The sequence below is a fragment of the Acanthopagrus latus genome, chromosome 4 (assembly GCF_904848185.1).
Source record: "Acanthopagrus latus isolate v.2019 chromosome 4, fAcaLat1.1, whole genome shotgun sequence".
Classification (NCBI taxonomy): Eukaryota; Metazoa; Chordata; class Actinopteri; order Spariformes; family Sparidae; genus Acanthopagrus; species Acanthopagrus latus.
In genome coordinates this window covers 8,628,787-8,654,561 of record NC_051042.1, presented here as the reverse complement: position 1 = coordinate 8,654,561, position 25,775 = coordinate 8,628,787, and the positions used below count along the sequence as shown (strand labels likewise).

Below are 25,775 nucleotides of genomic sequence, written 5' to 3'. Positions count from 1 at the left end.
TTCTGTTCCAGAATCAGTCTGAACTGTCAAGCTAAAGTAGTGAAAATAATAATAATAATAATAATAATGATACAGAAAAACTGGATACAATATTTTCTGTGAAGTAGCCACCTGCATGTTATGGTTATTTTCGATCCTCTACGTGGTAATTGTTCATGTCAGCTCCACTTTTCCAGTGTAGAAAAGAAGCTTTCTTTTGGTTGCAATTGTGTCTGCTAGCCCAAATGTAGATAATCCTGATGACATTACTTTGCAAAGCTCATCCAGAGCCTCACAATACATTAGCCTATTACAGGCTCCTTGTATTTTGTGCTGGTGGACTGCAAATTTTTAATTTGTATTGGTCCAATATGTATTGAGGCTAAATACATTTTATGTGAGAAGCCTTGTTTAAAGCAAGCATATTTATTTTGTCTTTTAAGGAGAAAAAAGTCAAATAGAAAAATTGGGTCAGGTTTCAAATTTGGCACATCAAGATAAACTCAGTATGATCAGTTTGAGGCAAATACAGACCAAGTTCTCTGAATATGTTAGCTCTACTGAGAGGGCAGCAGCATGTTAGTATGCCACCATAGTCCATTAACATGTCACAGAACTATATTCTGCATTCATAGCAGTCGAAAAAGAGTGACACCTGGGAGAGATACAGACTGAACATTACAGGCAGAACTTCTGTGCAGTGAGATCTGTTAATACAGCTCTATGAGGCTGTACGTATGAATAAAATTTCACCCAATTTTCACCCAACAGTAGAATAAGATATAGGTCAGCTGTGCAGTGGCAGTCCTAGCTTTCATGACGCCCTGGGCGAACCTCACCTCCAGGACCCCTCAACCTCCCACTTTATTGTCAGGTTTATTCTAACCCTGGGAAAAAAAAACATATATATATATAAAATTTGATTTGCAAGAATCCAGAGCTCCCGAATCAACACAACTAATCAGAGCCAAGGGGAGTATCTGAGAAGTGTCAATCATTATTGTGCTTCTGCATACTGGGCAGCCCCCCCTCTCCCACGAAGGCGCAGTGCCTGCTCTTACCTGGTCAGATACCTCCAAGCTCAAGCCCAAACTGTAAATCATGGCAGAGGACAGACAACAACAACAGAGCTGAAAAATGCTCCCCCCCCCCCCATTGTCCACATCAAAGAGAAGAAATAAGAAGACTGACAAAGAAAAGCAGTGTAAAACCAAAGAATTGGACCAAGACAGAAAGACAAGCAGGATAAATATCTGAGTCATTTCAGCGGTTTGTAAGGACTTTTCTGGTGGTCAAGTAAGGACCCCTTCTTGATATTACATTCTATGTTTCAACCACAAGGCCATGGCGCTGGCAGCTACAGAAATGTTGTTGCTGTCGAGGTACGTAGCTTGCTGCTAAATCTAGCTTGTTAGCTTGTATGCTAACTCCAGTGTTTAGGTTTGTCTTTATGGCTACTGGTTAGCTAAAGTGTCTTACAAGTGACCAGGCAGTTATGACATTAGTTTGTGTTCAGGACGATCCAAAGTGGTTGAATTGGTTTTCGAGAAATAACGTTAGTCATGCTTTACAATGGCAGCATGGTGATTATGATGATTACGTGGTAGCGCCGTCTACCACAATGTGAGGAATATTGTTTGTTCCCTGTGTTACTACAGTGACTCGGCATGTGGCACTCGTCATTGTAATTTAGTTGTATTGATCAGAAATACAACAATCGGGGCTTGTGTTGTTGTTCTTATCTTTAATGCGCCATCTTTGTTATCTGGCGTCTCTGTGTACCGTCATTACACGCCTCGTGCAGGCAGGCTCCTCTGTAGGAGGGGGCTTATAGTATAAATATAGTCAAGACATTAACAAGGTTATAAATAATGATTTTTTACTTGAAATAACAATTTTGTCCTTCAAAATCTGCTCTCGTCAAAGAATCTTCCATTCGCAGCAATTACCACTGCATGAAAAGTGGGATTTTCGTCAGTAGGCGGCACTGTAGATTGACGTGGAATATTAGGTTTGCAACTGCAACTGTTTGCAACTGCACACGTGAATTGCCGGAAACTGACGTGGGCCTTGCTTGGAGGCTTTAACATGTAAATGAAAATGCTGTGAGCTATACAAATGCAAATCAGGCTGCGGGGGTCCCCCCAGGTGACCTTTTTCTAAAAGGTGTTAACTTCATTTAAGAAAATCTCTGGTATAAATAGATCAGGCTCACTATAGCCTAATTACAGACCCTTGTATTTTAGCCTGAATTGATTTACTTAATGAAAGTATGCTGGATTAATTACTGTGTATGTCATTAGCAATGGCCAATGTTATGTAAAAAAGATTATTTATTTATTCTCTCTCTCTCTCTCTCTCTCTCTCTCTCTCTCTCTCTCTCTCTCTCTCTCTCTCTCTCTCTCTCTCTCTCTCTCTCTCTCTCTCTCTCTCTCTCTCTCTCTCTCTCTCTCTCTCTCTCTCTCTCTCTCTCTCCTGGCAACAACTTACAGATAAAACGCCAGTTGTTAAGAGGTTAAAAATTGCATGAAATATTTTTGAGATAACAAAGATATGAAAATGTATAAGTATTTCTATAATTTCAAGGGTTCTGATTTTTTTAAGAAGTTGAAAAGTAATTCTTATTAGGTGTGAGAGTTCATGACCTTTAAGAGTCTTACACTTCCGGGTAGACCAGAGCATGAGTGACGAGGAGGAAGGAGCGGAGAGTTAATGGCGTCGAGCATCTGACACTGGACTGTGTATCATCAATGTCGTGTTTTATCACTGACGGACTGTGAGCTGTTGTCAGACGACGTGCTGTGAGTGTGTGAGTTGGACTCTACATCGCAGTCGAAGTGTTTGTGTTTTATTGGACACGAAGCAAGTTCGACTAAGTTACCTAGCAGGAGCTAAGCTAGCTAGCAGGAGCTGGGCTAGCGGCACAGCCGTTGTCGAGGAGGCCTGCGCTGACGGAAGGAGCTTTGCCAGGTCGCCACGGAGAGTGTCGCCGATGGACGGCGCTTCACTGCCGCAGAGGGACACGGAGGTTTACCGCTGTGAGCACTGTGTTTTCACAGACTAACCTCGCCTCATAACAAGGCCGCGACCTCCTATTAGCTCAGAGCTATGTCTGCAAGTCTAGATTTACATGATGCCAATAATGACGCCATTGTGTGTAAGTAATTGTTACTGTATTCTCCCTCGTTTAATTTTAATGTGACTTACGTTTCTTTATTCATACCACTCTCTTTTAACTGTTTTCCAGCTGTCTGTAAGACATCACGAGACGGTACGCATGACAACAAACAACCAGATCTTACATCGCAGGCAGAAGCTGTGAGGAGCTCAGCTCGGAGTCGATCGAGAACAAAGAGGATAAGACTTACTAGATTAGATCCGTTTTTGCATCGCGCAGTACTGATTGTCTTTATTGATGAGGTGGACCTTTGGAAGTGCGCCACCATAGACCTGATGTCTGAAGAGGAAGACGGCACAAGGTGGCGGGGTGTCTGGGTGGATTGTGTGACCTCCATCCTTTGGCAGCCGAGCGCTCACCGAGCACTGCGCCACGCTGCAGACACATGAGAGGCATTTCTGAAATACAGGGCAGCGCACCACAGGCGTCTGCAAAAACAGACACTTCGTGGTGCTGTAGGATTTGGGGCTTCTCGTGAGCTTTCCGTTTGATGTGTGGGCAGATTATTGTGTTTGTGTTAATAAAGCTCTTTCTTTGAATAAACAACACCTTCCTGGCAAATGTTCCTTTCCTGAATAAATTCATTCATGTCCTTGATGATTAAATAAATAAATAAATACATAAATACATACATACATACATACATAAATCTTTTTCCTTACTGGGGTTAACATTTATAATGACCCATGGTGACCAATCACGAGTGATTTTGCTTGTTTATAAGTAGTGGTTTCATCCAATACTGAGTGAGGATATTCAAGCCAGCCCACACATTCTCTGGCAAGGCGTGGTTTTGCTGCTATTCATATGCAAATTGAAGCTGTTCGCACCTCTGGGAGCTCCATCATGGTTCATTTCCGTCAGTATGTCGCACAGACGAACGCGACGTTCGCAGGCTGTAAATTGTCATTAACTGCCGTGATTTCCGGGCATTTACGGGGACAAAAATCCCACTTTTCATGCAGTGTACGGTGTTGCAGCCTCACCATGTTCAGATCACCACAGTTGAGTCCCTAGAGAAGGTCTGTAACCATCTGCGAAGAAGGCTTGGCCTACCCAAGAGTTTGAGCAGCATCACACTCTATGGGCGTAACAACAAGCTGCACCTTCCCTTCAAATCCTTGGAGGAGGAATTCAGGGTATCAAGAACAAGAGAAGTGGTGCAGTACAGGGACTCAAACGAACTGAAGGTGGTCAATGCAGGGGAAGGAAAGGCAGCATAGCAGAGACACAGACATGCCCCTTGTGCTCCAAGCAAGGGACCCTGGAACACATCCTCAGCTGCTGCACTAGGGCACTTGGAGATGGCTGGTATAGACGGAAGCATGATCTAGTCCTCAAGACTATCACTGAAGCCGTCAGTGCGGGATTTGTGCGGGCAAAGCAGATTCGCGCATTCACAAGATCAATCGCCTTTGTCAGAGCTGGGGACCAGGCAATCCCTGCCAGAAGAGCCCCAGTGAGCATCCTGACCTCTGCAAAAGACCAGCAGATGTTTGTGGACCTCGAGCGACAGCTGAAGTTTCCCAGCCACATCGCAGCAACTACTCTGCAACCTGACATTGTCCTCGTGTCCAAGTCCACTAAACAAGTGGTGCTACTGGAGCTGACAGTTCCATTTGAAGACTACCTGGAAGAAGCCTTCGAAAGAAAGCCCTCCAAGTACGCAGGACTGGTCAGCGACTGTCACCAGGCTGGCTGGAGCTTGAAATGCCTCCCAGTGGAGGTCGGATGTAGAGGTTTTGCAGCCTGTTCTTTGGCCAGAGCCTTCAGCACGTTGGGCATCGAGGGAGAGAGGAGAAGGAGAGCCATCCGCAGTGCCACTGAAGCGGCAGAGAGGGCCTCAAGATGGCTGTGGCTTAAAAGAGGCTTAAAAGAAGAGAGCCATGGAGACATGGTAGCTAGGCCATCTGGACACAAGCTGGGGCCTGATCAGCCCCGGCTGGGTAACCTGGAGGAGGTATATGATGTTGAAAGACCCTAAACACCCGATGATTTCAGGAACATCACTGACAATGTGTCCAGAGAGGCATCAGTAGATGTATTGTAGATGTATTGTACACACATTATCTGAACAAATGCTACTCATACAATCAAGCTGCTAGGATTGAGATTTACTGACTGTACTGGCGACTAAATTATAGATTGAATACCAACTGACATTCAGACATACCAGCTTCTTCCCCAAATAGTTGTTGCATAGTTTGGAGCTATGCTTTTACTGCTGAAGTCATTGTCCTGTTGTAGGGTGATAGCTTTTTCTAATTCAAGATCTCTTTGTCCCTGTACAAATCTCATATTTTACAAGCACAAAACCACCCCGACCATCACATTTCCTCCACCATGCTGACACAGGCTATGAAGCACTCTTCCATCCTCTTCCCTCATACCGCTTTTATCCCCATTTTTCAAGGGGTCGCGGGGATTACTGGAGCCAATCCCAGCGCCCCTCTCTCTATGGGCGAAGGCAGGGTACACACTGAATAAGTCGCTAGCTCATCGCATGGCCTTTACTGATGGCAGAGGCCACCACACAAGGTGCCAACTGCACTTCAGGAGCTATTTTGGAGTTCAGTATCTTGTTCAAGGATACTTCAACTTGTAGCTCAGTTCTGCCCCAGGGAAGCCGGGATTCAACCAGAGACCTTCAGATCACTCGTCGACCAGCTCTACCGACTGAGCTACAGCTGCCCCCAAATGTTCTTCTATGAGATCCAAAAAACTCAAAATTAGTTTTGTCACTCAGTAACACTTTTTCCAGTCTTCCTCGCCCAGTATCTGTGCTCTGTGTCCATGTTAATCTTTTCCTTTTATTGGCTCAGATGTGGCCTTTCATTTTTCTAATCTGTCTAGAGAGACCAGTGTTCTCAAGTGTTCATTGCTGATGCTGAGACTGGTGTTTTGCGGACACCATTTAAGCTGCAAGATGAGGTCCTGTGAGACTCTGATGTACGCTTCCTCAGTGCTCAGTTTTGCAACAAGTCCCTCCACTTCTCTTTCTCTTCTGGTTTTCGTCAGTATGTGCTCTTTTTTTAAGGCAGTAGCACACATCATTGTATGAGATCTTTAGTATCTTGGATATTTCTCTCATGGTATAGCCTTTATTTCTTGGAAAAAGAATAGACTGATAAGTTCAGAAGACAGATTTTTTTTTTTTTATAGAAGGATTTACTAATGATCATGATGATTAGTCTTTTAACACAACAATTAATTTAAGTGTCAGTTCACATGTAAAACAATACATTTTTTGTGTGACTGAAAAACTTTCAAGCTGTAGTGTAATCTTCATTGTGTTTACGACCTTGATTTAACAGTTTAGAAGGTAAAAATGCGCCTTAGTAAGTTAGCACCCTTCTCAAAATACAACTGAAGAATGCCAAATTCCATGATAATCCATCTAATAGTTACCAAGAAGCTTAAGTTTGGAACAAAGCTGGAAAGTGGCAGCTCAACCACTATTAACCACAATTTTCTGTAGTTTTTTGAAGATTTCAGCAGCAAAAAAAAGTCCAGTGCAAAACATTTGCTATGTTTGCATCAGCTTTGAAAACACAACATTAAAATGAAATAAAAATGACCAACCGAACAAAGCCATTCACAGATTCAGATGACAAAAAGTGACAAAAACTTGATACCATCTGACCGGGCCTTGACAGACTAATTTCTGCTTAGAAACAATGTTCCAGAGGTCAGAAGACAGCGGCAGCACTGACTAACTACAGACTGACAAGTGACAGAAAGTCTCCTTCAGTTAGTCAGATAGCATTAACCTCAGGCCAAATTAACAGAGACTTCCTGACTAACTACAGGGTGGATAAGTAGTGTTTCCCAATTAAGGTAAAACAGGTCATATCCATAGAGAAGAACAAGATTAAAGACTTCACTAAGCTCATTTAGGAAGATAAACAAATACATTGCAAATCTGGTTAATATAAGTCTGAGTCAGACTCTATTTGTTATTGTAAACTGAAAGACTTGGTTGTAAAGTTTGTGCAGTGTTGCTGTCCATCCAATCAATCAAATCCTGAAGCAAATGATATTATGAATCAGGGTTGTTATAATTACTTGTGAAGACATCTTGCAGAAAACTAAAGCAAACAAAAATATTCCAAGTTAATAAACAAAAAACACAACATTCACAACTGTCATACAGGGGTTACGTTAAATAATTCACATGTAAGCAGTGATCTGAGGCAGCTGGACTACAACAGGCAGACTTGGGTAAAGTTCACTTAAAATAAGTGTTCTGAAAAAGGAACAATGTTAATCTGACTCTATCCTTGCTCTATTCATAACATTTAATTTAGTCATATTGAGATTAATAGCCTACTTAAACTCCACACTAACTTGGATTAAGTTGCAATAGTTCCTAAACAAGTCCTTGTTGTTCAATTGTTAGGATAGGCTGATGGAATCATTTCCATACATGTACAGTGGCAAAACATTCCTTTAACAATCAATTTACTTTAACTACATTCAATTATGTTGTTATTATTGTCTATTGTTAGACATAAGTTTGCTAACATTAGTTAACTTGGGCCATTATAAGCTACTGATTATACTGGTACGTTTGACCGCAACTGACGGACAGGCCTGCTGCCAGAGCTGGAGACGAGACAGAGATGAGATGCATGTTGGAGAGAAAGCTGATCAGCCACAGGGCAAGAGGTCACTAAGGAACGAGCACAATCTACTCAACATAACATGTTTGAGTAGATTCTGAAGGAAAACGGACCAGGAGGGCAAAGTAGGGGAGGCATCACAGGACATGATGGTTACTGTTAGAATGTATTGCTTTTCTAATCATCACACATTTACATTTAATTCCATTAATTTATGTCACACAAAAATAATGTTTTTGCTGAGGTAAGCAGCAAAACACACACACAAAAATGTGACGGGAAGGAATGTTACAGTAAAAGGCTGATTTTTAAATATGTAGGACTGAATTTGGGAGTTGAGAGTTACGAATCAAGAAGAGTGTTATGAAGGACTGAATGACTTTAAAATAGGTCATTTATTCTTTTTATAAATGGAATTTCTTTGTTTCTTGATACAAAAGGGAGAACAAATAACAACAAAAACATTTTTAAAAAATCAAATATCAGTATCTGTGTGGGCCCCGAATTTCCATATCGGTGCATCCTTCTAGCATTTGGTAAACCTCAGATTTATTTCTTTGAATCTTTCTTTAGCAGTTTAGGAGGAAAGAATGTGTAAGTTCATGGCTACATTACCTGAGCTCCTTTCATGATCTTCTTTGCTTTTGCATTGAGGTAGAAATCTCCCCACAGAGTTTTGAGCAGCACGTCTGCCTTAATACCCATTCTCTGGCTGTAGATGTGTGCAAACTGTTGGATGCTACAAAAACAGAAATCAAACTATTGACCTTCCACTTTTCATGCAACAAAACATTTATCCTTAATGATGCTACTGTTTAGGTTTTGTTTTTCATTAAGCTTATTATCAGCTTAGAGTCAATTGGAGAAGACAAAACTGTTTTAACAGAGTAGGGATAAACATGATAGTAGTTGTCTGGATCGCAGCATCCTCCTCCTTTGCTACAGACAGCCAGCACAAGTCCTGGGTTCAGAGGCGAAGAAAATGTCTGTGTTGGGACTTCATTTGTTTATTGATAGCAGAGAGTGATCACAAGGACACAGCCACACTCAGAACTAGGTCTTCTTGTCTTCGTCATGGACCAATTACCAGTGCACCATGAAAACATTATATCACTGTGTTTGAATACAGAAGGAAATTTTCATTTTTAATGAAAGCTTAAGGGGAAATATTTTACTTCATGTCCTGAACCAAACAAAAGAGCCCAGGCCTGTTACGGTAAAAAAAACAGGTTGGAGGTTGGTCTATAATCAAGTTCAGGGTCATATAGTGCCACACGAACAAAATCTAAGTTGATAGCACCATCTAGAGGACACTTTAAATGTATTTGATTATAGTGAATTAGTATACAGGGAAATTTATTCTGGTATTGATTAGGTGACGGGGTTGTAACAGGACTAAGCAATTACAAGGCACTGGAGCAACGATAAACTGATTGCCCATATGGACCCGTTTCAGGTCAAACAATCTGATTTGTCAGAGCAGGTTAAGCACAGGTGGGACATTAATGATGGCTGCATTCCATTTAGATGAGCAGGTTCCTCGGCTCTGGTATTTTGCATGCTTACTCACTGACATGGCTTAATGGGACACTTGATAGAACCGAGCCATTGTTCACATTATTGGTTCCACCTGTGCTTTTCCTGCTTTGAAAAGTCAATTGTCAAAAAAGGGATTTCCGACTAGTACTCCTTTTCTGGCTTGGCATTCCAGAAACCATCCCCGGTTTGCTGTTTCCAGTGGTTCAAGATATTTATATTGATTCAAAGCTACTACAATTAACTTTTTTTTATTCTGGTTGCATCTTTGCACGAAAAAATTAGGAAACAAAGTAAATTTAAAGCAGTATCTTTCCCCAGGACGTAAAAATATTTTTCAATTGATGACTAATCCAACCCTGACATGTTTTTTTGTGTTGTAAATTGACAATGTACACTATTTAAGCAGCTATCATATGAAATAATAAAGTTGTTAAAAATAAGGCAAAAGGCACCTCTACAAGACCTCTGCAAGATGTATTAGCCCTGTTAACATAGCTTACAAAATTTAGTAGCACTTACAATCAAATAAATCAGAATTTAATCTAATCGACATCAATTGAAGAACTGAGAAATGATCATGGAGCCTTTAGTCATTCAGCACTTTTTTGATATCATTGCCATAAGCCTCCAGTGAAACTGCTGTCTCTGGTTTTGAAGCTAATCTCTACAGGACCTTTTTTCCCACTGCACACTGTGCATACCACCGATGTCATCATGCAGTTTAGGAAGCGACCAGTCTCACCTGAAACCCCACCCATCTATGGCGCTGGCAAAGACCACATTTCCTTGGTCAGGAGAAAAGTAGAGATGGGAGTCGTCAGTTTTCTCCAGCCCGGCGCTCCAGTCGTAAACCTGATCTCCATTCAATGTTTCACTTTCTTTCTCCTCCTCCTCCTCCCCCTTCTCCTTCTCCGCTCGCTCCTCCAGCACTTTGGATGTGAACAAACTCCCTGTCACTGCATTCACCTACAAGGAAGAACAAACACTTAGTTACAATGGACAAAAAAAATTACTAATCCTTTTAATTCTATGAGTTTATAGAAATTACAGTCACTTCAGACTGTGTCTTGTATAACAGAGGCTTTACAAAAAAGTATGCTGAATTTAGCCAGTGTCATATGAGAGCTGGACCCCTCACCTGCTCCAGGATCTTCTGCAGGTGGGTGTAAGCTTCCTGAGAGGTGAGCTTTAGCTCCACAATGAGTCGGTCTATCTTATTGATGACCAGACAAGGCCTGATGTTCTCCAGCCACGCCTGACGGAGCACAGCTTGGGTCTACACACAATATACAAATGCAAAACAGGACATTTTTACAGGACATATTTATTTTCTTCCCTGCTTGTTACAACAAATGATAATTCCTTAAATGAAAATAAATATAGCGCTGTGTAATTATTTTCCTTTGTCTTCTCTCCCTGTATTGCTCACTCATCTTTCCGTCTGTCCCTCGGTTTTCACCTTTTTCATCTGTCTGTATTCAGACTCACAATGTTTATTGCCTGGAATTCACAGATTTGACTGACTGAGTAGCATCACATGGGATGGCTTAACACGCATGCAATTGGTCAGTGGATTGCCTGATCTGCTAAATAAGTCAGCAGCGCCGGTCAACATTTTAAATACTTCAATAATTTATTGACTATTGGTCCAGGTCCCTATAGGAAGGCATCTGGGATCGGACTCAAGACTGCGGTCTGCCAGCCCAAAAAGACAAGCCGCCCTCTGATTGCTTTTTTCAGTTTCATGCAATGTACATCCTAATGCAATAATGTGTCATCGGTGCTTGGCATCGGTGAATTTTTGCAAGTATGAGTATATGAGCGCAGTATCGTCCCGATATCCAATGCCAGTATTGGTATCTTTCCAAAAGCTGGAAATAAGAAACGAAAATAGTTTACGGTGCAAACAGAGACTGAACAAATATCTCTTCAAGCATGACACGGAGCTGAGAGCTGGCTACAACTACACTGCCCAGCACAAGATATGGTCACTTTATTTTTCAGGAATATAAGCATGTCTGTGTTTTCCGGCAGCAGTTGAGACCTACCGTCACTAACTATGTCTCCTTCAGTTGAAAAGACATACTCACTTGGAAAGGAGGTGGCAGGGATAGAAAAGTATGCCATCTTTGTGGAGGTTCAGTGTGAGTAAAATGCACGTGACTGGATGGTATACTTCGGTTCCAGTGTGTGGACATGAACATGGTCCTTATACCAGCTTCTTTTATTACTCTACCACTTGACACATAAGCATTTTTCAGTCTTGTCAGGCCTTTTAGTGTATTTTCGTCACAGGGGTAGTTGATTTTAATAGAGAGCTGTGCCGGCTCTGTAGGTGGCTTTGCATACCACGGTGTATGGTACTATTTTCTAGCAGTGCTTACATATTGTGCAGTACTTCTCTGTCACTTCTGTTGCCATTTATTGTTTCCACCGGGTGGAACACAAACTATTTAAAAGTGGCGGGAGCATCTTCTATGCTAATTTCAAATACAAGGTGGAACTCGTCATGCTGGCTGCTGCTCGATCAGTTAGATACTGATAACGCAAGAGAGCTTTCCACCTCGACAAGAAATACTGCCACATTTTAATATTGCCAGATTTCATTACACCCTTATTATCCATCGTTGTACAGCTGCTTCTTTCACAATTTAAGCTTATGGTAAAAAGTCATGATGTTGTAATTACACCATTTGGCCACTATGTCAAACAAAGTATAGCATGAAATTTCTGTCACTTGACAATAGGTGGTTATATACTGTACCGAGACAGGTGGTAACCCCTGTTTCCATTCAAAGTAGGTCTTTTTTTACTCGGTGAAAAACCTCTTGGAGCAAAGTCTGGAGTTGATCACTTGGCTGCAGATTAGCAATAGATAACATAACGTTAAATATCATCCGGATGGAAGTCAAGTGAACTTTTTTCACCATCAGAGTTGCACAAGGCAGTCAGGGGCAAAGCCAACAGTTTAACAGTCCGATGTGGTTCCACACATCTCTGTATGCAAACACAATGGTCACACTGGTAACATGAACTTTACCATAACATGCGCTGGTGTTCACAAGTATGCTGATCAACAACACCACTTATAAATGATCTATTTTAAGTCAATCAATACTATTATAATCATAGCATGTACATTTTTGTCAATAATTTATAATACATATTGTAATTTATATCATTAGAAAATGGTCTGATTAGAGCACAGACCTCCACCAGGTCTGGGTCATTTGTATTGTACTTTAGGGCACTAATGTATTTTGCAGGCTAATAATCATGACATGAAATGCAAATAGCAAATTTCCTCATTGTGGGATGAATAAAGTTTTGTCTTATTTTATGAATTGCCAGACTTACAGTTAATGTCATTTATGTTCATTATTTTTATGCTGAATAAAATTGTAGTTAATGTGCTGTTATTTTTTTTTCTACTATAAGCACTTAGCTTTCAATAAAAAATCAGGTTATTTAATAATCTCTGAGAGCAAACAAAACAAATGAACAAAACAAGAAGACACTCGTCTTCTTGGATACAGAAGCTATAAAGCTTGGCAGCTTTCACAAATATATATATTTTTATTTTGACTTTTGAAGTGTTTAATCCTAACCCTTAACAAAAAGACATAAATCATTATAACTTCCACATTCTGTCATCTGATATTTTATTCCATTACTTTTGATGATGTTCTAGTTTTCCGCCGTGGTATCGTTTCAGTATCGGTATCGAGATATTTTAGGCAGGTACCGTACTGAAGTCATAATTTTGGTATCGTGACAGCACTATGTTGCACTGGTTAAACCTAGAATCAACCACTGAAAATCTGTACTGATTTTGGGCATGAGGGAGTCTTGAGGCTAGACAAACTGTCTCCTGTGTTTATCGATCGGCCCTTCTAATCGGGTTCTATAGAGACCACATATCAAATTTTTTACATCATATATAGGCCGATCTGAAAACTCTAAATCTGAAAAAATAACTAGTGTGAAGATTGGAGAGGAAGTATAAAGTAGCAGAAAATAGAAATACTTAAGTAAAGTACCTGAAATTGTACTTAAGAACAGTACTTGAGTAAACTCTGTTTAATTCATCACTGGTTGATAAAAATCTTGACAGAAAGATTTTCATTTTTTTGCAAATGGAAATCGGTCCCAAATATGTGTTATCAGTCTCCTTGATTTTTATATATCAGTACTGGCCCTGAAAAAGCCATATCGGTTGACCCCTACTTGAAACAGCTTCATCACTATTGAGGGCCTTGAGATGAGAAAGCTCTGACATACTAGTTAGTGGACCTTTATGCGTAGATCATTTTCTTTTACTTTACTGTTGTTGGAAGTTCAGAACTAACTTTTAGACTAAAATTATTATTCAGTCCAATACATTTTTATCCCATCAAAATGGTAGGCTGTGCACAAAGATGGTGATAGTTCCTACACCGTTCATCAGAAGTTCATGTTTATATCCTCAATTTCAATCTGACAGTCAGTGCTTTCACCTGTTAGGAGCTAGCCTCTATTTTATGTCTCTGCTTAATAATGAACAGAATGTATTTCTATAACTACAAAGTTTATTTAAATAGTCAAGGTATCATAGTAAAAGGAGCACTTTAAATATGTGTCCAGATGTCTAAGTATAAGTATGTCAATGGGTCTGAGTAAATGAAATTGGCCTACAGCATTTATGAAAGATTATTTTAAAAATTACAATTTTAGAATGAATGAATATTCCTGAGGAATTATGCAGCTCCAGCTCCAAATCTCTAGCAAACCATAGCAAAACATTTGAACATTTCCTCCGCCAAATGTTATACTAATAAAGTGAATCAGAACAAAATGAGAGGTTTTACTCCAGAATATTCAGGCAGAATTTTGGAACATTTTGACAAATTCTGAAAATTTCTCAGGTACTATATATTTAACTTATATTTTACCACCAGTGCTTAAAATATAGCCCAATCTGGCTCTGTTTGGGCTCAACATGTTAACCTTATAGTCATTGTTTAATTACATACATCAAATCAAAAACAGAATGAGACATTAGTCAACAGTGATATTTACCTGTGGACACACTCCCTCCACAGCATCAACAACTACAATGGCACCATCACACAGTCTGACAGCAGTGGAAACTTCAGACGAGAAGTCGACATGACCAGGAGAATCAATCAGGTTTAGTAAATAGTCTTGATCTCCTGTGGACACCAGAGGCACATAAACACTGTTTAAAGTCTTCTCCTCAGAAAGTCTTGTTTAGATTGCAGAAAATTGTGGAGCATAACACCTACTTATTGATGTGCATCTTTTTAAAATTCAAATTCTATATACAGTCTGGTCCACAAATATCAGCACATTGACACATCCAAATCAGGTGAACGGTGTAGGAATTACAACAGTTTCTGTATACGATTCCCAATTTTTAAGGGACCAAAAATAATGGGACAAACTAAACAATCAAAAATCAGGTGATTGATTTGGCCATTGCATAACATTGCATTTATTTGCCTTATAAAAACTCTTTGGTTGCTTTTGCAGTATGCTTTGCGTCATTGTTCATCTGCACTGTGAAGCACCGTCCAATGAGTTCTGAAGCATTTGGCTGAATATGAGCAGATAATATTGCTCGAAACACTTCAGAATTCATCCTGCTGCTTTGTCAGCAGTCACATCATCAATAAATACATGGGAACCAGGTCGATTGGCAGCCATACATGCCCACGCCATGACACTACCACCACCATGCTTCACTGATGAGGTGGTATGTTTTGGATCATGAGCAGTTCCTTTCCTTCTCCAAACTTGAACTGTGGTACAAGTTGATCTTGGTCTCATCTGTCCATAGGATGTTCTTCCAGACCTGTAAAGGCTTTTTTAGGTGTTGTTTGGCGAGTGAGAATTGTTTCGATGTCCCAATATTTATGGACCTGACTGTAAATCGAAGCTATGTGGCTTCAGACCACTTCGGGGTTAATCTCTGACATTATGTAGCACATGATAAAGGGTTAGGGTCAGGGTTATCAACAGAGTCAGAGCTAGTACTGTACAACTATCCTGTACATAGTATTTGTTTAATTCACCATCAGACAATTTAATGTAATTGCTTGTTTGTGGTTTACTTTTATTTTCCCTATGCATAGCTGGCCTTCTGAAGATGATTTCCAATTTGTTTTTCACTATTTTCCACTGATGTATAATCGTATTACTTTATTACTTAGATGCCATAATCGCCATTTCTCTCTCCACTAAAAACAATACACAATACAATAGTGAATAAACAAGACCCTGGTCCACAGCCTTTATTTAAAGTTAAAAAAAAGGCCATTTAAAAAGCAGACTGGGGTAAAGCCAGTAAAGGAAAAACAGGAAATTACAGAAAATCATAATGGAATAAGTACTAGAACGTAATGACCAGCATGGAATGATAGCTTTCCACAGTAATAAATGTTTAAATGAGTATTTTACTTCAGGGATAACCAAATTGGCCTTACCGTGTCTGTACTGCAGAGAGATGGCACTGGACTTCATTGTGATCCCTCTGATCTGTTCATCCTCTCGGCTGTCCAGGTACCTCAGCTGCTCAATTAATACATCAGAATTAAACACAAATAATGATTAAACAACTGAACTTGGAATCTTGATCAACATGTACAGGTCATACAGGGTTAAAAATAAAGTCACTTACCTTCCCAGCCAGTCGACTTGATATGATACCATTACTTGCCACTAAGCAATCAGCCAGAGTAGTTTTACCTGCAAAGATTAAAGAGTTAAACCATTTTAATACTCAGTATACACAGTAGTTAATTTTGAGAAGAATAGCTGATCAGTGGTTTCCACTCTTGCATCACAACGATGTCCATACCAGGAGGAATTTCACTTAATAACGAATGCCTTTTTTCTGAAGTGATGAAATTTAAGAAAAAAAAATTCAAATGTTTAAGTAATTTAATTAATAATTTTGTTGGACCAAAACAGTAAAAACACATGGTACACTTCTATGGCTATGGTAAAGAAGTAACTGATATGCATAAGCCTTTACAATTGTTTAATACATGGCTTATACAGCATTTCATTATTAATAGTCAAATAATTATTGATTAAAGTTTAATTAACAATAAATTTGCCACTCATAAATGATGGCTATTATAGCATGTTACCTGATGCTGTGAAAATTGTATCCATAAGACACCAACGCTACATCAAATCTAATCTACAGTGTGTCCCAATAAAATGTATACACACTTTAGCAGCTGATGACTCAACTGTTTGTTTTTTCTTTGCAGTTTAAACCCATTGGAATTAATGATGGCAGCAAGACTAAACTTTGAAGAAAGCAAATTCATTCTAAAATGCTACTGGAAGTATGGAAACGCAGTTGAAGTGCAAAGACAATTTTGGAGGGAGTTTCAAAAAGAACCACCAACGCGAGTTACCATCACTCAAATTAGAGATTAGTTTGAAGCTGATGGAACTGTTGGAAGCATTCTGGAAGACCACGGACATCTACAAGCCCTGAAAAGGAAGACAGAGTACTGGAAACATTTCACCGAAGTCCAAGAAAGTCTGTGCGGCAAGACTTTCAAGATGAGGAGTTTTATTTTCAGCAAGATGGCGCACCCCCAGACTACCATCGTGATGTTAGATCTGTCCTTGACGAGATCTTGCCCAACAGGTGGATTGGAAGGAGGGGTTTTATTGAATACCCTCAGGATTAACCAGACCTCACACCACTAGGCTTTTTCTTATGGGGATACCTAAAAGACAAAGTCTATGCTATGAGACCTGTAAAAATCTCTGAATTGAGAGCAGCCACTGAACGTGAATGCATGCAGATACCAAGGGAATTGTTTTGTGATGTGTGCGATTCCACTGCTTCGTGTTGTAAGCAGTGTCTGGACCAGAACGGATGTCAGTTTGAGAACAGGCGGTGACAAAACAATAAAGTGATATATGTAAATTTTATTACATTTTGAAAATTAAATGGATTTTAATAAACACCAACTTTACTATTAAGTGTGTATACATTTTTTGGGGACACCCCGTATTTGAGTAATAACAAATACATGTGTGTTTTTTTGGTCCTACCGCATGTTTTAAAGCTTTAAGAGTTAACAGTAGAGGTGGGGCAAAATATGGGTACAGCAGTATAACACATTGCTTCCTCTTGCATTATGAATATCAAGACAATGAAGCCAAATGTGTTCATGAAAACACTCAGGCACTCCCCAGACTTACCTGTGTCATTACATCAGAACTGTTTGCAACATAAACTTATGTAAACATAATTCTCTCAGATTGAAAAGAATTTGGTGAGCCATAGTTGTATCCTCTCTTTAAACATTTTAACTCAAGACCTGTTCTGCTTTCTGACAGTTTATGTCAATTTCAAATTGTGATGATAACACATATGTGCAAGTTGTAGTCTGTGTGTGTGTGTTATGTACTCGTTTTTAGTACTTCCAACACTGAATATTCATTCGACTGTGCACAATCAAGCCTGTAGAAAGGTGAATGACGTTTCATCTCACCATGATCAACATGGGCCAGGATGCACAGGTTTCTGATGTTGGCAGGGCTCCTCTGCAGGGCAATAATCTTATCAAGGCTGGTGAGTCCCATGACAAGCTCCTACAACACATGACCACATTTAACATACAGCTGGTAGCTAGCCTAACCTGCTGTAAACAGCTTATGTATTACACATGAAGATGTAGCACAGTGATACAGTGATAACTCTGTGACAAAGTCAATATTACGGTACATAAAGTCATGTTACAGTGCACGGTTTTCACTTACTACAAACGTTAGCTAAAGGAGCACAGCTAGCGTCGACTGTGGCTGTGTGCTGTAGTCTGCACAGTCTGAACAGTGAGTGATTTCAAAACCTGGACTTTGTTAATAACAGCACAATGAGCACAAGCGATCAAACTACACTGGACACGACCTTCTGTCACTCATATGGCTGTGAACTGTAACAGGTGAAGCCCGCTAACACTGCGGCTAGCTTAATCCAAAGTACCGTCATGAAGAGGAATGAGAACCCATCCTGTCTCTTAAGTCTCCACACAACAACACTACCATATGCTACCCTGCAGTGTTCACTTAAATACAGCAGAAATGTCAGAACAAACGCATAATTTACAGACATGTGGACATTCTCGACTCACGTTGTTGTCCCGGAAGCTGATATGGCACGTTAGCCACGCCTGTTCGCTAACATTGGTGCTGCGTTCAAGCACACGTTAAAAACGAGCGTTATCCGGCACCTTCACTTATTTGAGCTAAAATACGATTAGACAGCACACCAGGCACATGCACAAATGGGGCCCAAGGGGTTTTTGAGTCCCAGCTCCTTTTGCCTTGACTTAAAAAGTGACCTTTTTGTGTGCATGAATTATTTCATGAAAAAATCAATTCATGTTGTGCATAGGGATGTAAAAAACGCCACGGTTATCTACCTTTTTCCTTTTTTGTCTGCTTGTTAATGAGAGTTAAGAATAATCTAATAAAATGACAGCTGTCTGTGTCAGCTACTTACCTTGCCGCAAATCTTAAACTTCTTCCAGATATTGAGTTTATTGTGTTAATAAACCACTGTTTCATTGCTTTATAAGAATTGCAGCTGAATTGCAAGTCTTCTAAACCTCAGTAGCCCACTATAATGTGAATAAACTCATGTTGACAATAATTTGCCGACACAAAAGAAATGGCAATTGCATATCACTCACAGCTACACAGGATACACAGCTAAGTAGTTAGCGTTCTATCAGTACTTTGTTTATTACATTTAAATTAATCTACATATTGTGTTATTAAGGCCTGAAAAAAAATCTGGCACACACATGCAGCACACATTCATGATTCATTCATTTAAAAATGATGACTCCAGCTATGTAGTTGTGAACTAAAACAGCAACTGAGACTTCCCGTCTCATGTCTGAAAGGCTGGAGCAACATGTTTGAGAAGTGCAAAGGAATATGTTTGAAAGGGTGGAGAAACATATTTGATCAGGTGGAGGAACATATTTGAACAGTGTGGAGGGTGAATTAAAAATTACAATGGCTAGTATTAAATCTGTGTGATGTTTGACACTGTTGTAAACATATTAATATGTTAAATTACACATAGTAGATTAAGCGAAGGTGACAGACCTATCCTGCACTTATATAATTTCCAACAATCACTAACAACATTGTTAGTGTATCAAATATAACAGGCAGTGGATAATTACAAAACATATCAACATCCAGTATTTAAAATTTCTTCAACTTTGTGTGTTCCAATTAGTCACTTGGGTGTGGATGATTAGGGCCCATTCCTGTGGAGAGATTTTAATATAATGTTCTTTTTTTTTAGCTTTTTTTAGTGGGGGGGAAAAGGTGACTTTTTATGTAGTCTGTTGAGTATTACTTCGTTTACCATTTACTTATGGTAATTACAATATGTTACCAAGAGATTTTCAAGAAAATCACAGAATGGTTCAACTGCCACATCAGCATACAACAACTGGATCACAAGGACAAGGATCGCAGGTACATGTAGTTTCATTATTAAAAAGTCAAAAAAAAAGTTTGGAACTACTACCTCATTGTGTCCAAAAAGTGCAGCTTCACTTTTTCACCAGAGAAGTAAAGTAAGCAGCAGTATAACAGCAGTATAACTTAGAGTGCCCATACTCCCAAACAAGTTTATAAAGATTACAACCACATACAATCACAACTGCAATAGTGATGAACAGGCCCACACACACAAATTAAATAATGATTGTCAGACAAGGCTTACCCACTGTTTGTGCAGTTACTATATCTGTTACAGCCCCTGTGCTGTGGTTGTGTTTTGTGCTGTGTTTTGTTTGTCCTATTCAGGTGAGACCCTCATACTCCCCCTCCTCCTCGCAAGTGTGTGGAGCGCCACACCTGAGGCTACTTGCCACTTAGGCTGGGTGGTATAAGGTGCTGCGGATGCCAATGGGCTGGGCGGCCATGACGTACAAGCTACTGTTTCTTTTCCCTCCTACACCCTTTTTTATTTTTTAACTATATTACTCCCTTCATCCCCTGGCCTTATGGGGACATAAGCATGTTGAAGTGTTTATTAATTTAAGAAAGACTGGATCTTCAATGATTTTCTGACCAAATTTACATTTACATTAACATTTAGGGCATTAAGCAGACGCTTTGGTCCAAAGCGACTTACAATAAGTACATTTCTGACAAGAGAGAAACCACGACATATCACTGTTGATGGAGTAAGAAGTAATATAGACACAATTGTCAAGCCCTCATCTGGGGATCATAACTGCTATTTGTCAAAGATTCTTTAAGTGCATAAGTTCTGTGATAGAAGTGCTAACAATACGGACATACAAGTGCATGCATTTTTTTGGAGGGTCATTCTATGCGGGGTCGAGATGAAGTCTGAACAGTTGAGTTCTGAATCTTTTACGGAAGATGGAGAGTAATTCCCCTGACATGACACTGGTGGAGAGTTCATTACACCACTGAGGTGCCAAAACAGAGAACACGCAACTTTGCAGAGCGGGCTTTGTTTGCTCTCAGCAATGTATGGGGGTATGGTATGGTATGGTATGTATGTATGTATGGTGATACTACGAGCACAGTTTTATGTTGTGTCGAGCCTTCTTAGTGTTTTAAAAATAGCGGTTTTGATGCTAGCATAAAAGTGCCCCATGCACTCCCACTGAAAATGAGTTTGAGCCGAAAACGAAAATAGGGTCCATCTTAAAAGTGTCTCTTTTGTCGTAATTATGCTTTTACACGAAGGTTTGACTCATGTATATTAACCAAAAAAAGCCTAGGCGGCGTTTTGGTGAGAGTTTCACTTTAACCATTGCTTACTGGCACTACCTTTCACTATAGTTGGGATTGAACATAATCCAATGTTTTTCTTTATCATCAAACATCGACATTTCATTCTGGGGTCATACACTGATGTTGGACAAGAAGGCCTGGCTCACAGTCTCCGCTCTAATTCATCCTAAAGGTGTTTTATCGGGTTGAGGTCAGGATTCTGTGCAGGCCAGTCAAGTTCATCCACACCAAACTCTCGCATCCATGTCTTTATGGACCTTGCTTTGTGTACTGGTGCACAGTCATGTCAGAACACAAAGAAGCCATCCTCAAAGTCAGTCCCCAAGAAGCCAGTTCCCACTAAGTTGAGAGGAATGGAATTGTCCAACATCCCTTGGTATGCAGAAGCATTCGGAGTGGAACCAAAGGGCCAAGCTCGGCTCCTGAAAAACAACCCCGTACCATAAATCCCCCCTCCACCAAACTTTACACTTGGCACAATGCAATGTCAGACAAGTAACATTCTCCTAGCAACCACCAAACCCAGACTTGTCCATCAGATTGCCAGATGGAGAAGCGCGATTCGTCACTCCAGAGAATGTGTCTCCACTGCTCTAGAGTCCAGTGGCCGCTGCCACCACTGCATCCAACGCTTTGCATTGCACTTGCTGATGTATGACTTGGATGCAGCTGCTTGGCCATGGAAACCCATTCCATGAAGCTCTCTATGCAGTGTTCTAGAGCTAATCTGAAGGCAACATGAAGTTTGGAGGTCTGTAGCGATTGACCCTGCAGAAAGTTGGTGACCTCTGTGCACTCTGTGCATCAGTTGACCCCGCTCCATCATTTTACATGGCCTACTGCTTCGTGACTGGGTTGCTGTCATACTCAATTGCCTCCACTTTGTTATAATACCACTGACAGTCGACTGTGGAATATTTAGTAGCAAAGAAATTTCACAACTGGACTTGTTGTACAGGTGGCATCCTATCACAATACCATGCTGGAATTCACTGAGCTCCTGAGCGCGACCCATTCTTTCACAAAGGTTGAAACTGTCTACATGCCTAGGTTCTTGCTTTTATACACCTGTGGCCATGGAAGTGATTGGAACACCTGATTTCAGTTATTTGTATGGGTGAGTGAATACTTTTGGCAAAATAGTTTATCATCATGGGAACTAAAACACATGAAACACTGGAACCCACAGTAAGAAATTATCTCAGGGTTAGCAGCTCTTTCCTATTCCTATTCTATTCCTATTATTGCAGTTCTGGCCATAATTTCTATCACTAAATATAAAATAGGAAAAATTCTGTGCACTTTTAATTTTAAATCCAAATAAAGTGGTTTGCAGCACTGTGTCTGATTGTCTGACTTCTTGTTTGTCAGTCTTGCATAATTTATCTTTTATAGTGTGATTCATCATTTTATAATCACAGTTTGAAACAATTACACAAATAAATAGTTAAAATGTAGAAAGGTACGACTGACTTGCTGCTTTTATGTAGCTGCTGATATAATGAACCTCAATAACAGCATGACATGATATGTTATATCTAATGAAGGCCAATACTTGCAAACCAATACCTCAGGCTTGTTTACAGGAGTGCAGTGCAGTACAATAAACAACATTCTTATAATCACTTTTGGCCAGGCTACCTTTCTCAAAAGCCACTAAAACTAAATGTTCAGTGTTTAAATGAAAGTTCAAAAACTCCATTTGATCCACATAGTGAACACTTCATTCTAGGAGGTTGGGTCCAGATCATTCAAATAAAGTCCCCTCATCCTTCAGCCCATGGTGAGTTTCTTCTTAGGAAGGAAAAATGTTTGTATAATTTCCTAATACACAGTTTGTGAAAAGTCAACACGCTGATGAAGTCCTCTCAGTCTTTGTTCAGTCTCCTGTGGCCCATCCATTACAAAAACTATAGAGTGATAATTACAGCTCATTGTCACTAGGTGGAGTCAGCATTCTTTGAACATGACCCACAGGACCTCTGTTTGTACATATCCATGAGGCATAGTGTCAGTCTCCTCTCCACGCTGCAGTACAGGGTGGTGTCCTTCACCTGCATGGAAACAAAACATGCTATGAAATCACAAAAGAATGAAGACTACTGATGACAGGCAGTAGTACATTTAGGGGTCCATCCATTACCTATTTGACAGTGCTAGTGATATTGAAGAGGTAATTCACATAATCATTATTTTTTATTATTTCTTTTTTCCCTCTGCTTCACTGACTTGACTTATGCTGTATCTAGATAGCAGTGTGCCAGACCACACCTCATTTTCTGACTTTTCATGCCCATCAGGGCACAGATAAGTACATTTGCTACCTACACAACGTGGGCGCTGGGCGTAAAAATTACAACTGATCCATATTCTTTTCAGTGGATGGTAAGCTGAACAAAAAACAATGTTACATTTTTTTGTGTGTACTTGTAATTAGAGGCAAGCATGGAAAACAAAGCTTCCAATAATACGTTGATATTTACTTTGATTTAAATGGATTTCCAAGAGAAATCAACTTTTGCTGACAAACTGGACTTTTTTAAGCTGCTAAGGTTCTTGCTCACAAAATGTCCATTATTAACATTTTTGAACCTCCAAATATTTCCTAATGCACTGTCAAATATACACATGCTTAAAGACCTACTTCCACACGTGGAGGTACTGCAGTGCTGCCAGGTGGAGGGTTAGATGAGCCAGGCACAGTGCTGGTCAGCCAGAGTCCTGCCACTGTTGCGGTGAACACAGTCAACCTTTCGGGACTGAAATCCACTCCCACAGACAACCGTGCAAGTCTGCCATGCAGCAGGTCGCCACTGGACACCTCTCAGGCTGCATGCCTGAAAGAGATTAGTTTTAGCTTTGTCTTTAGTGTAATGCATTCACTGCAGTGGCACCTTTTCACTTTACTTTTTACAGTCTTTTCTACTTGGACATGTTTCACAAAGCAGGTTTATTCTGTTTTCTGGAAAATCTGGCAGAGAGCAACCTGGAACCTCCATAAATCTGGAACATGGACTAAGTTTTGCAAAAGAAGAATAGTTGATTAACTTCGAGTTTCACTCAGTCATTCCAGGATTTTACAGATCCTAAAGTTGTAACCTTCCAGTGTTTCTCTAACATTATATTGGGAAGGGTCAACACTGTAAACCCCACCTATTGGACCCCACGGCCCTTGCCAAGATGAACATCATCAACGTGACAGCTAATGTGATACAGAAACATCATATGCTGCCTCTGAAACCCAGGATTTGACCTAGGTTGACTTACCAAGAAAACAAGTGCAGTTCTAGCTGGATATGGCTGGCATTTGTGAGTTTAAGACAAGAAAGTAATAATTGCATACATCAAAACAGCAATCAAAAGTTGTATTGACAAAATCTGAACATATCCTTTCATTAGTTGACTTTAGAGGTGCTGTTAGGTTTTTTTTTTGTTTTTTTTGTTTTTTTAACTTGGATAGTCAGGCTAGCTGCTTTCAGTCTTTAAGCTGATCAAGGAACTGATGGCAATCTTCTCACCACACTCTGGGAGATAAATAGTCATATGTTAAAGTTTTCCATTAAATGTGCTAAAACAAAAATCAGATCCAACCAGAATGCTGCAAGTCATCGACATATATATATGCATGGAATTACCAGCACTGTGACAATTCAGGCCTGACATATGGTAATAATGTTTTCAGTGTTTGTATTGTGAGAGTGTGTGCACCTGTCCCTGGGCGCACAGTCTGTGTACAACAAGTCATTGGCATGTTGGCAGATGACAGATCTCTTCTGTCCAGTGTTGGTGGGGCCTAAACACCTCCCTGAACACTGAAAATGTAGTAACACAGAGTTCACGCATAACATTCCGCTTCTACAGTGTGTAACATGTACATATGTTTAATTCAGTATTTGAATATACCTTTCCCCAAGGACTGGTTACCCAGGCTGGACAGTTATTGGCAGTGCACCGCTCTGTGTCTGTTGGATGGCTCATCCTCTCACAGGCAGTTGTTGTCAGAATCCTTACTGCACCTCTGGCATCCAGCTACTGACAGGACACCTGCCTCTGATTCCAGCCACCGCCACATGAGGCTGAGCACTTTGACCACTCTGATACCACCATCTGAAATGATGACATGAAACAGGATATACAAGTTTCAACATGAGAATTAGCTGTTTTGATTTGCTTTATAAGAACACAACAGTGTGTCCTTTACATCAGAAATGTAGTAAACAAAATTCAAGCACGCGGTGAATGTGACTGAATGTCAGTGTGTTTACATGCACAGCTTAGTCAGATTACAGCCATAGTTCGACTATGCTACTCAATCAGACAACTGTAATTGTCCGAGTATACATGCCAGTGAGAAAATCGAACTGCTGGCCAAAGCATGTCATACCCCGGTGCGATAGGTGGCGCTGTAGTCATTTCAACTAGTGGTAATAGCGCAACCTCGGGCTGACCTCTTTACATCGCCAGCTGCCTCGGCATTCGAGAAAGATGCTGTACGAAGAGCAAGGAGAAGCTACATCTTTGTACATTTTGTATATTGTCTACATGATAATTATACAAACTAGATGCACAATGGCGCTCTTGCTTGTGGTTATTTTAGAGGAAAGCCGCCGCCGCCACCACCATCCTTC

The 25,775-nt window shown here is 40.2% G+C and overlaps 1 protein-coding gene and 1 long non-coding RNA gene across 3 annotated transcripts in view; both read right to left on the bottom strand.

Annotated features, from left to right (window-relative positions):
* The window catches only part of efl1 (elongation factor like GTPase 1), a 114,767-nt gene extending 96,228 nt beyond the window's left edge, over positions 1-18,539 (bottom strand). The window contains exons 1-8 of one of the 2 annotated variants that reach the window (XM_037095730.1): positions 18,483-18,539; positions 17,844-17,943; positions 15,998-16,065; positions 15,804-15,888; positions 14,377-14,510; positions 10,457-10,594; positions 10,061-10,284; positions 8,395-8,518 (exon numbers count right to left, since the gene is read on the bottom strand). In XM_037095730.1, the coding sequence (XP_036951625.1) occupies positions 8,395-8,518; positions 10,061-10,284; positions 10,457-10,594; positions 14,377-14,510; positions 15,804-15,888; positions 15,998-16,065; positions 17,844-17,934 (864 nt within the window). In that variant the 5' untranslated portion in view covers positions 17,935-17,943; positions 18,483-18,539. Of the gene's footprint in view, positions 1-8,394; positions 8,519-10,060; positions 10,285-10,456; positions 10,595-14,376; positions 14,511-15,803; positions 15,889-15,997; positions 16,066-17,843; positions 17,944-18,111; positions 18,447-18,482 lie in introns of those variants that run through there. The other variant, XM_037095731.1, reaches the window with a different exon arrangement.
* Positions 18,540-23,918: 5,379 nt separating this feature from the next.
* On the bottom strand, positions 23,919-25,145 carry LOC119017558. The gene is made up of 3 exons (XR_005074471.1): positions 25,051-25,145; positions 24,856-24,959; positions 23,919-23,984 (listed from the first exon to the last, which is right to left on the bottom strand). It is a non-coding gene; the product is annotated as an uncharacterized LOC119017558 (long non-coding RNA).
* Positions 25,146-25,775: the final 630 nt, after the last annotated feature.